At 33.1% G+C, this 13,047-nt stretch overlaps 1 protein-coding gene across 2 annotated transcripts in view; it reads right to left on the bottom strand.

The window, feature by feature from the left end:
* Positions 1-5,770: 5,770 nt before the first annotated feature.
* The window catches only part of LOC110465412 (daf-12-interacting protein 1-like), a 30,065-nt gene continuing 22,788 nt past the window's right edge, over positions 5,771-13,047 (bottom strand). For both annotated transcript variants that reach the window (XM_021521205.1, XM_021521204.1), the window contains exons 8-12: positions 11,961-12,125; positions 8,860-8,991; positions 8,457-8,591; positions 7,351-7,485; positions 5,771-6,701 (exon numbers count right to left, since the gene is read on the bottom strand). In XM_021521205.1, the coding sequence (XP_021376880.1) occupies positions 6,447-6,701; positions 7,351-7,485; positions 8,457-8,591; positions 8,860-8,991; positions 11,961-12,125 (822 nt within the window). In that variant the 3' untranslated portion in view covers positions 5,771-6,446. The remainder of the gene's footprint in view (positions 6,702-7,350; positions 7,486-8,456; positions 8,592-8,859; positions 8,992-11,960; positions 12,126-13,047) is intronic.

Genomic DNA, 13,047 nt, shown 5'->3' with positions numbered 1-13,047 from the left:
TGTGAGTTTAAGTGTGTAATTTGTTGTAAACTTTGGTCGATTTTTAGTGCTGAATTCAATACAAATTGGCAGCCGCCATATAAAAAATGTTCAAATAGTCAGAATGTTTTATTTACAGTTGTGTGAGATGATATTCTGCAAAATGAGGGCAGCTAAACCAGTGTGGATAACCCCATTTAACCAGGACAGTGGTAAACATTAACACTATCGTCTATGGAAAATCATTTGGTTCTGAGGTCCCTACAGGCTGTACTATCAAACCTTTATAGACCTTAGTATGTCTAAGAAATGTCCTATGCTTGTCCTTAAACGATTGTGCTATTGAATATTTATAGTCGTTGTGTTGGATTAATAAAAATTAGCTTATGTTTTGTGAAGGAATATCCGGTAATACATCAGGTTGTGTTGTCCTTTACAATATAACATCGTATAACACATGATGAAATATCCATTACCAAATAACACAGTATGTTTCATTTTTTACATTCTTTACTATGATAAAGTAAATCGCATGGTGTGTTATCCTTTACAGAACAACAATATAAAATAGTATATATCATGTTGTGTGTTATCCTTAAATGAAACATTATATGTCATGTTGTGTTGTCCTTTAATATTAAATTACATATGTAATGTATTGTTATCCTTTAATATAACATTATATATATCTCATGTATTGTTACCATTTTATATGAAATTATGATAATAACATACAGCATTTGATATAGCGCCATATCTAGCTCTTAAGCGCTTTACAGTACATAGATATAGGTACAATTAATACAATTAGCATATACATTAATCAATACAATTTTACGGAGTTCGCAGGAGCTGTCTTATCAGGCGTTAACTACTAGTCTTATGCCACCTGGCTAATATCTCCCTATGTGTGTATGCCTGCGTGTAATCATGAGATGTAAAGTGTTTGTAGTGGGACCGTGTTATCCTTTAATATAGCATAAAATATGTCCTTTAATATAACATTATATATGTCATGTATTGTTATTCTTTAATATAACATTATATATGTCATGTATTGTTATCCTTTAATATAACATTATATATGTCATGTTGTGTTATCCTTTAATATAACCTTATATATGTCATGTATTGTTATCCTTTAATATAGCATTGTATATGTCATGTTGTGTTATCCTTAAATATATCATTATATATGTCATGTTGTATTATCCTTTAATATATCATTGTATATATCAGGTATTGTTATCCTTTAATATAGCATTGTATATGTCATGTTGTGTTATCCTTAAATATATCATTATATATGTCATGTTGTATTATCCTTTAATATATCATTGTATATATCAGGTATTGTTATCCTTTAATATAGCATTGTATATGTCATGTTGTGTTATCCTTAAATATATCATTATATATGTCATGTTGTATTATCCTTTAATATATCATTGTATATATCAGGTATTGTTATCCTTTAATATAGCATTGTATATGTCATGTTGTGTTATCCTTTAATATAACATTATATATGTCATGTTGTATTATCCTTTAATATATCATTGTATATGTCATGTTGTGTTATCCCTTAATATAACATTATGTATGTCATGTTGTGTTATCTTTTAATATAGCATTATACATATCAGGTATTGTTATCCTTTCATATAACATTTGTCATGTCATGTTGTGTTATCCTTTAATATGACATTATATATGTCATGTTGTGTTATCCTTTAATATACGATTATATATGTCATGTATTGTTATCCTTTAATATACCATTATATATGTCCTGTTGTGTTATCCTTTATTATTATATGCTTGAAAATTTCTCGCAATCACATTGGCCGGATCCTATACACTTGACCAGTCCTCAAAAACTCATATAGACTGGTTATCCGGTGAATATCAATTTCTAAATATAGCCTATATGGAAATTCCCCGGAACCTGTCGTAGCGCATGCGCATTTAGACCGGAACGCGATATGCCAGACATAAACAGAAGATGGCGGATGGCGAACTCTTTGCCTCCGTTACATTTGAAAATGTCCAAACTACTTGAATATAAAGATGCTGGTAAAACAAAAAGGTCACCGAACACGCAGTGTGTGTCACGCCTCGGTCAATATCACTTTTTCAGGTTCATATCACATCATATTCACCAGCACAAAAGTCCATAATTGTATAATATAGCATTGTATATGTCATGTTGTGTTATCCTTTAATATAACATTATAGATGTCATGTATTAGTATCCTTGTGTTATCCTTTAATATATCATTATATATATCATGTTGTGTTATCCTTTAACATATCATTGTATATGTCGTGTATTGTTATCCTTAAATATATAACATGCATTGTACATCCGCTGCTGTATTATCCTTTACAGCAATTCATTGTATATATCATGTTATGTTGTTCTGTAAAAGATAACATGGTTTATCGAATGTTGTGCTATCCTTTACAGTATAACATTGTATATGTCATGTTGTGTTATCCTTTAATATATCATTGTATATGTCGTGTATTGTTATCCTTTAATATAACATGCATTGTACATCCGCTGCTGTGTTATCCTTTACAACAATTCATTGTATATATCATGTTATGTTGTTCTGTAAAAGATAACATGGTTTATCGAATGTTGTGCTATCCTTTACAGTATAACATTCTATATGTCATGTTGTGTTATCCTTTATATTATAGATGATAATGTTGTGTCTGTGCATTATAGTATTGCGTGCTATATTGATGTTGTATAATCTTCTACACTATTTAAAACGGGCATATCTGAGTATCTATCTTTATGTGTCGTATTCCCTCAAAAAGCTTCATATAGAAAATGATTTTTAGCGAACCGTTGAACTGTATTTTTTGTAGCCTGGTTTATCTACTAGAGACGCTTCATTCTACGCTTTTTCACAGTCACCACCATAGCCTCGTTTCCAACTTGGGACTTTCAATATCAGCCAATGTAAGCGATATATGCATTGTGTTAATCTATGTGTAGCTTACGTGTGTCACTTGTGGTGAAGGAGAGGCTTATTTTTTAAAATTTATATTTTACTTCTGTCGTCTTCTGGTGTTTGCTTGTTCTCTGTTCCTTTTAGACACGGTAGACGTTAATCAATATACCTGTCTTTTTTGTAAGATCAATAATTTCCATATTTGCTTGAAGTTTCGAGAAATAAAAAGCATAACTTCCACAAGTTTAATATATACATTTTATGCATATAATTTTAAAAACACAATGTATAGCAAAATAAATGTATAAAGGATTCAAAAAGAAAAGACTTTTTCTACGAAAGCGTTATTTTCTGTCTTTATATTCAACTTACGTATGTAGAACGACCATTGTGTACATTGCAATTATCCATGAAAATACTACCTTTATTTTAATATATATATATAGAGATGAGTTGTACATAAAATATAGTTGTGCATAGAAGTCATAGGTACTCAAACACAACTACATCAATTCAATAAATAAGTACAAGAACAACAATTTCAGTGAAAGCATGTGCCACCCTTATAAAAACAGAACAAGTTGTTCTTATCTATGTTTCCAACAATCTAATGTATATTTTACTGTTCATTCGTGTGATAATACTATAACAAATTTTACAGAATTGTAAATATATGTAGTAACAAAACTCCTTAATTGCATTGCTTTGTATCTTTCATAGACTATAAAGTTATTAAATAAAACAAGATTATATTTCAGAAAAATCCTAGGTTAATCTTCTACCAATGCACAATAATACAAATAAGCATATACAGAATTATAATTTAATATTTAACATTAAACAAGACAGTTTGGTAAGGAAATCAAGCCAAGGGAGGTAACCCTTCTGATAACGGGTATTTGTCTCCACTTATTTAAATGCATGCATAGATGATGACAATGATCAAACGTGTAACCAACGCATATACCTAAACAAAATCAACAGGGTCTCAGTTAAACATCTCACCCAGTCTAACACAATCCATACTAGAAATGTGAGATTACTTTCCAGGTAGCGACAGTTTCTAATATAATGAATAAATTTAATGTTATTGAAGAGTATCTATTTGGAAAATTGTTTGATTTACATAAGTGATTTGTATCTACAATACACAGTTTTTATGCTTTTAATTTGTATGGTACATGTATATAATTTGGGATGCTATTATAACTATACAGACAAAGGGTAAGTGTAATTAGTGAACCTTATGTGACTTTTTTGTGTCTTGTTTTATTCTTCATAGAAGGATCCTGAGTCCATAATTTCTGAAAACCATTGAGTATTGTTTTAAGATTTTACAGATCAATTTTGGCATGATGTATCTATTACCAATATTTAAAAGTGCACTAGCCTGTGTGACTGTGTTACGTTCATCTGTTAAAATACAAGGTATACGTAGTAGACTCCGCTGGTGGATTCTTCAGTCTCTGCTGAAGTATGCCGTTACCTTGGTGACAGCATTTGTTTCTTTTGAGTAGTGTCATTGGTCAAACAACAACACACTTGACAGTATATTTAATTTGAATCTTACCAATACTCCTCTAAAGTTTCTAATTTATTAATTAATGGGTTTTGATTGATTTACATTGATTTGGAAATTGACAAGTTCAAAACCATACAACAACACACATACATACCACTTTCCACCTACTCCTAGAAGTGTAGAGAGATATTAACTAGATAATATTTGATGATAAGGACATACTAATGTACTACTGACAAACACTAGATACTATTGACTTAGTTCAGTCCATTTTGTCGTCTTCTACTAGCGATTCTTACATATTTGGCAAAATGAACAATTTCTTTTTTTTATTCGAAAGGTTTAATAAATGAATTGCGTTAATCGGAATAAAATGGACATTTAAGAACAAAATGAAATTCGTCTTCTACATCATAAGAGGCACATAACGAACAATCCCTGTTCTTGTGTTCAATACCTTGGTATCTACCAGTTTCTATATGATGTTTATGGGAAGATGTTATAATCCTTACTAACTATTTCAAGTGTTGAATATCAATGGACTTTTTAAAGTAACTTTGTAAACCAAATTCATCACATAGACATTTGTAAAGATTACATTTAGAAGTATTATTTTATTCAAAACATTCCTGTTTGAAAATATCCGTGATTCTTTCTATATAAATTGGCACTAAATCATCTTGTATGTCTTTCAATTCCCCAAAATATCCCACTCCTATCCTAAACAATTCATTTTTTTATACTCATAAGCCAATGATCTTCACAGTCAGACATTTCTTCATTACATGCCTGAAGTATACACTTATCTGTATTACGCAATTTTATTCAATACTTCAACATTCTTAACTTACGACTAACTTCCATTGGACATGTTCCTAATTCAAAATGTATCATACAATTTGGAGTAGTTTTACGAACACCAAGTAGATTTTTACAGAAACTTAAATGTAACTTTTCTATATCTTCTGCCTTATGACCTCCCCATATTTCAGATCCATGTTTTAAAATGCTAGCGACATATGTATCGAATACTGACATTATTGTTTCAAAATTAAAATAATGTTTCTGACACACTTTTGTAACGGCAAATAATTCTTTACGACCTTGTTCTGCTACTTTTTGTTGCGTTTTACGAAACTTTCAATAAAACGCAAAGGTAATTAAAGTCGTCTACAATGTCTAAATGGACACAATGAAACGTCACGAAGTTTCTGCAACAATGATCATGTCAACAGCGTACATTATTAAGAAAAAAATGAATAACTTAATTTCAAAAGATGTACAATTTTTCTTCAAAAAATTGCATTTCACAATCATTGACATATAAGGAAAATAAAATTGGCGATTTAAAAATTGAAAGAAGCATTGTTAGTAAAATTCCATTTCGAATTGAAATACTGTTTTAATGTATACATGTTTATTCTGCTTACGTATTAAGGTTTAGTTGGCTAAATGATCTAAACATGACAAAGAAAGTAACAATTCCTTACGTTCAATTTAGGGAAAATGCTATAAATGAAACAATTTCATAAAAGAAATGAGACATTGCAAAATGCTTCCATATTTCTTATATATCACATTTTACTTACAGGTACATATCTTGTAAAAAATATTTGCTTTGTTTTGTATCTTTAATAGGATACCATCTTCATTGAACTTATTAAACCTTCAAATTCACTTTATCTTTAGACTTGAAGTCTTAGACCAATAAATGTGTGTTTCAATCTACACTTAACGGTCCTAAAATTATGCGTATAAAATGAAAACACAGGTTATGATTGGCAACATTCTAAAGATCTTAAACGCTCCGATTTAGCTTTAGAATCGCGTCTTAATTAAGACATCTTGATCCAATCTTCATCCAAAATGCAAAATGTCTCGATAATAGAATGGACAGAATACTGGACATTTACCCACGACAGTGTATCTAAGAAACCTTATGATTTGCTTACGTCACACATCTAAAGCACTCACATCTAATCATTCATAATAATAAGTAACTCCTCCTTGTCTTCCGATTCCTTCTGTAGTTTCCTCCTCCTCTTCCTGCCAGGGGGTTGGTGAGTATTTGTATAATCTTGGATTTCGGTATCCGATGCCTCCGCCTCAACACCAACCTCTGTTTCACCATCAACCCCCATTTCCCTATCAGCGTTGTGCGTTTGTGCTGACAGGTAGAATGTGTTTTCGTTCCTCGTTTGTTCATCCATCGTAGCAGGGTATTCTAATTTCTGTTAAATTAAAAATATCTTACAGAACCGAAATCTACTATGTCCAGAAGAAATGATTATGCGTTAGGTGAAATTTAAGATTATTATGTGATGCAAGTATAAGAGTATAGGAATACAAGTATAGAGTAAAGGAAACAACCTTCTGTCCAAACTGTGTTCGTCACATCCTACGACTGCTACTACCCTGATGAACATAACTAAACAAAGGTCGTATAGTGATTTTGTACAGTTAATACAAAACTGTTAGAAATAACATCTATCAAATGTAGCTCGTGTCCAATATTCTAAAAATACCTTCCTGTCCTTATATTTATATGTTCTTGTTCCTGCCCGACGTCAGATGTGCCCTGGGGAATATCATACAACAATGTACCATGGAACAGGTGCTCCTTTCAATAACTCAAAATATCTGATGAGTATGTAACTTTTGTATGACATACCGTAAAAATGAATACATCTAATATGCAATATATTGTTGATATTGGGACAAAGAAAATAACTCTAACCCATGTTTTCCCAACAACCATTGAACACTAATGCCAACATAGAATAAAACTAAACTTAAGTCGTTGATGAAATTGGTACAGTCAATTAAAAAACGAACTAACTTTAGAAACAACCAGATTTAATTTCCAATATTATCATATACCTTCATGACTCGCTTTTCCTTTTTCTTTCTCTTTTTACGTTCCTTCCTAGCTGTAGTTTCATTGCTGATCATTAAGTTGGCTTGTTCCTGCTCTTGCTCGATGTCAGATTCGCCCTTATTCTGCTCCTTCAATTCCTACAATGTACAACCATACCAGTACTCGTTTAGGGCGGAAAGTTGTACGACCCGATAGAGCTCCTCCTAAAACCATACCAGTACTCGTTAAGTTCAGCTAGTTATACCACCCGACAGAGCTCCGAGAGGACTTTCTGAAACAATGCCAGTGTTCGTTAAAGAAAGATAGTTATACAGCCTGAGAGAGCCCTCCTAAAACCATGCATTGACTTGTTAAGGATGGGAAGTTATACGACATCAGATAGCTCCTCCTATAACCATGCCAGTCCTCGTTAAGGGGTAGGTACACGATCCGAGACAGCTCCTGTTACCACAATATTTGCTCTCGAAAAGAACAGCTACTTTAATGTGAGTTTGGGCAGGTCATTATAAAATCATACTAATACAAACTAAAAGGTTAAAGGCCGCTCCTTAAATACGAAATGAACTGCTCCCCCTTTTCCTCCAACAATGTTACAACTCGTAAAGAGGAATATAACATATTTAAGCGAGCTAAGACAGAGTCTCCTCCCAAAGTCATACCAGAACTCGTACAAGGAGTATATTAATAACAAGCTGGGGTGGACCTCCACAGCCATATTATTACTTGCAAAGAGGTAAGCTACATATATAGCAGCTTGGACGACTCCTTCATCGCCCATACCATACAAGAGAAGTTCTTTGTTTATTGTCAGAGAAAACCGAGATTTGCTTTGACAAGTTTAAATGATATATCGTATGAGTTATCGAAAAAGTATTATTATTATTTTATTTGCGTATCCTGAGTCATCCAAAATTCAGAAATTAATATATTCACCATTTCAGTATAGTGCTACTATTTAAACTATTGTAGCAATTGTATAGAGCGAAAGAAAAAATTCTCACAACAGATCGTTTTCACCACATCCTCCGTACACCTATACCCAAATGTACAAAGTATTCAAACATAAATGGAAACATACATAGTTTGCGATCATTATTCTACCATATACCTTTCTCTCTCTCTCACGCTTTTCCTGTTTCTTATTCCCACGTTTTTTTTTAGATTTAGTTTCGTGGTCTGTCATCATGTGTGCTTGCTCGTCTACTTTCTCTAGGTTAGGGGTGAACTGGGGCGCTTCCTCGACCTGCAACATAACAAGAATTCGTAATGAGAAAGTTAGCTATGATCGTGTCGGTGTCGGCCAGCCTTCTCAGAAACGGGGCGCGGAGTCCCAGGTTTAAATATACGCTGGAACATGTGAGCTTTATCCGTTTTCTCCTCAGTTTCGTTAATCTGGATTGCAATAGAACAAAATGAATTTATTGAGATTTGATATATTATGTTTTAAATTACGAATTTAAAATGAAAAATTGCATTCATATACTGTTCACAATAATGTTTGATTTCAGGACCTGATCTGAGGTTTGTATAGGTGGTAGCGAAGGTATGACGTCCTGTCCAAACGTCTCCGGTAGGCCTAGCTGTACCCTCTGAGTAGACACTGCTGACATTCCCGTGTCCTCCCTCTCGGGTGTGTCAGGACGCTATAAACATTCATATATCTGGGTATACTTATCACATGAAGTACATATGCTTGTTTGATCATTAATATGAAGATACTTGATTATCCAAATTCAACAGTTTTTTTTTATTTCATTTCATCATATTTTATTGAGTAAACAATAGGATTGAACAGCAGGCTAGGCCTATATAAGTTCTCTCTTTAGGTTGACATGACAAAGACAAAGATGAATGAAATGGTTTGTAAGAAAATATTGATGCAAATTATATATAATAAGTAGCATAGACATACATAGAACAGCTGGTATAGAGGAGATAATTCCATGTATGTTTCAATTACACATAAATATTTAATTGATATTTTTAGCTATACAATGCTCTTATCAAAAAGTCAATCATAATTAATTATTAATAGGAAAGCAATGCCCTAATGATATATTAAACAGAGAAATTGCTACAATATTCTTTTTGCAAGTCATTAATGCCCCCTGTTCATACCCTGCTGCTGTTGCATGAAGTAGTTTAAAATATAGAACCATTTAGTTTCAATATATATATCATTGGTAGGAGTGATAAAAAGTAAGGGATACAACAACATCAAAATATGAAAAAATAAAATGAGGCAATTCACCTAGAAGATTTTGAAAATGTAGTGTAAGCGTAAGATGTATTGCCAGTGTTCTATGTGTAAATCTTTCATCCCATCGAGTTTCAGACAAAAAGTCTCTAATGGCCTCTACCATTCACATATCATCCACTCGAGAAGAATCCAGATTCAACCACAGAACACTAAGCATTCAAACTTAGCACATTTATGTTTTACTTTATTGCACCCTTCAGTAAAAACAGCACCCAAAGCTTAATCCTTTAGGTGTATAATATTAAAACATCAATGTATATATAACAATCAGTATAATCACATAATGGTTTAGGGACAGTATTTTATCAGTTATGACTATACTTAACAAAATTTATAGATTGTTTTGATTAATTAAACAAGTCTTCTTGTATTGTATATATATTTAAGAACACTATCAAGTATAGATTTATTTTCAGTATTGTTTAACATAGTGCTTCCATTAAGAAGTATTTTAGTATCAAGATTTACCGGACACACTTTAAAAATCTCATTCATTAAAGTTTGTCTCTCATCAGTATACATTGGAAATTGAGCAAAATAATGTGTAGCAGTTTCATAAGCATCACCACACAGACAAGATGGAGACTCATTCAAGTGATCTTTGAACAGGTCATAGGTCAGGTTACTCGCCTCATTTCTGAGTTGACATAAGATTATGTTACCCTTTCTGCTTTCACAATACATCCGAGATATCATTATTAAAACATATTTTATTATATACCTTGGCCTTAAATTTATTAAGTGTAGGGGAATGTACTGTATCATTTTCAAGTCCATTGAACTTGTTGCACATTACTGGGAAGAAGCCTTTAGCATAGGATTCTGTACGACATAGTGGTGGGTTAAACATTCTTACATTTCTTAGAGGATACCTATCATTTTCTGGGTTATGAATAAGAGGATCAATTATGTCATAGAGGTATGTGGGTGATACATTGTTAGTTATTTTATACATCTGAGTTAGCTTATGGTTCATCCTTCGATCAGACAGAGGGTCCCAACCTAGTTCTTTATATAGAGTTTGGTGTGATGTACCTTTCCTTAGACCTGTGATAATCCTTGCAGCTACTAGTTGTACAGATTCTAATAATTTTTTTTTTTTATCATGTATACTGTGCATACAAATATATAATAAGTAAAAAAATCTATACTGTACTAGTACTCGTGTAGAGGAGAGCTACTTAATATTACCTGGTATAGGTAATCATACTGCTTTACTAGGTCCTTACTTAGATATGACCTGATATAAGTCCTCATTACATGTTTACCAGAATATGTAAAGAGGAAACCTCCTTACATATGACCTGGGATGGGACCTCATACAGCTATACTAAAACTTGTAAAGAGGAACCCGACTACAATATGATCTGGGATGGGTCCTCATACAGGTATACTAGAACTTGTAAAGAGGAAAGGTTACTTAATATGACCTGGGATGGGTCCTCATACAGCTATACTAGAACTTGTAAAGAGGAACCCGACTACAATATGACCTGGGATAGGTCCTCATACAGTTATACTGAAACTTGTTAAGAGGAAAGGTTACCTAAATATGACCTGGGATGGGTCCTCATACTAGAACTTGTAAAGAGGAACCCGACTACAATATGACCTTTGATAGGTCCTCATACAGGTATACTAGAACTGGTTAAGAGGAAAGCTACTTCAGTATGACCTTGGATAGGTTCTCATACAGGTAAACTTGAACCTGTAAAGAGGAACTCGACTAAAATATGACATAGGATAGGTCCTAATACAGGTATACTAGAACTTGTAAAGAGGAAAACTGCTTAAATATGACCTGGGAAATGTCCTTATACAGCTATACTTGAACATGTTAAAAGGAAAGCTCCTTAAATATGAACTAGGATATGTCCTCTTTCAGCTATGATAGTACTTATTAAGAGGAATACTCCTTAAATATGACCTTGGATAGGTTCTCATACATGTTTACTAGAACTTGTAAAGAGGAAAGCTGCTTAAATATGACCTTGGATAGATCCTCTAACAGGTTTACCAGAACATGTTAAGAGGAAAGCTCCTTAAATTTGACCTGGTATAGTTCCTCATCAGGTATACTAGAAATTGTAAAGAGGAAAGGTTACGTTAACATGACCTGGGATAGGTCCTCAAACAGCTATACTAGAACTTGTAAAGAGGAAAGGTTACTTAAATATGACCTGGGACAGTTCTTTATTCAGCTATACTAGAACTTGTAAAGAGGAAAGCTCTTTAAATATTACCTGTTGTAGGTACAATTAATCGTAAAGGTAAAGGCTTTATACGCGGTTTTGGTTTCGATTAAAACCAACTACAGTTAATTGGTAGTGTCTACATTGTTGAAGCTCGTACTTTCTTCTTTTTCTTCCTTTTCTTCTTTTTCCTCAGGACCTGACCTGAAGCTTTTATAGGTGGTAGCGAAGGTTTGACGTCCTGTGGAAACGTCTCGTGTGGGCCTATCTGTACCTTCTGATTATACACTGCTGTGTCTGCTACCGTCGGTACTACAGCATTGCTCTAAAATCATCAAATTCATAATAAATATGCTGCCTGATATTGTCTAGTACTCGTATCAAGTACTATACAACAATATGAACATATCTCCCAAACCATACACAGCGCAACAGTATATAATATCTCCCGAACCATACATAGCACAACGGTATAAACATATCTACCAAACCATACACAGCACAACAGTATATACATATCTCCCGAACCATACATAGCACAACGGTATAAACATATCTCCCAAACCATACACAGCACAACAGTATATACATACCTCTCAAATCATACACAGCACGACGGTATATACATATCTCCCAAACGATACACAACACAACAGTATATACATATCTCCCAAACCAAACACAACACAACAGTATATACATATCTCCCGAACCAAACACAGCACAACATTATATACATACCTCTCAAACCATACACAGCACAACGGTATATACATATCTCCCGAACCAAACACAGCACAACATTATATACATACCTCCCAAACCATACACAGCACAACGGTATATACATATATCCCTAACCATACACAGCACAACAGTATATACATATCTCCCAAACAACACACTACACAACGGTATATACATATCTTCCAAACCATACACAGCACAACAGTATATACATATCTCTCAAACCATACACATCACTACAGTATATACATATATCCCTAACCATACACATCACAACAGTATATACATATATCCCTAACCATACACAGCACAACAGTATATACATATATCCCTTACAATACACAACACAACAGTATATACATATATCCCTAGCCATACACATACAACAGTTTATACATACCTCTCAAACCATACACAGCACAACAGCATATACATATCTCCCTAACCATACACAGCACAACAGTACATACATACCTCTCAAACCATACACAGCACAACAG

The sequence above is a fragment of the Mizuhopecten yessoensis genome, unplaced genomic scaffold, assembly GCF_002113885.1.
Source record: "Mizuhopecten yessoensis strain PY_sf001 unplaced genomic scaffold, ASM211388v2 scaffold11073, whole genome shotgun sequence".
NCBI classification, from domain to species: domain Eukaryota; kingdom Metazoa; phylum Mollusca; class Bivalvia; order Pectinida; family Pectinidae; genus Mizuhopecten; species Mizuhopecten yessoensis.
Note: the sequence above shows the minus strand (reverse complement) of the source record. Positions and strands in the feature narration are given on the sequence as shown.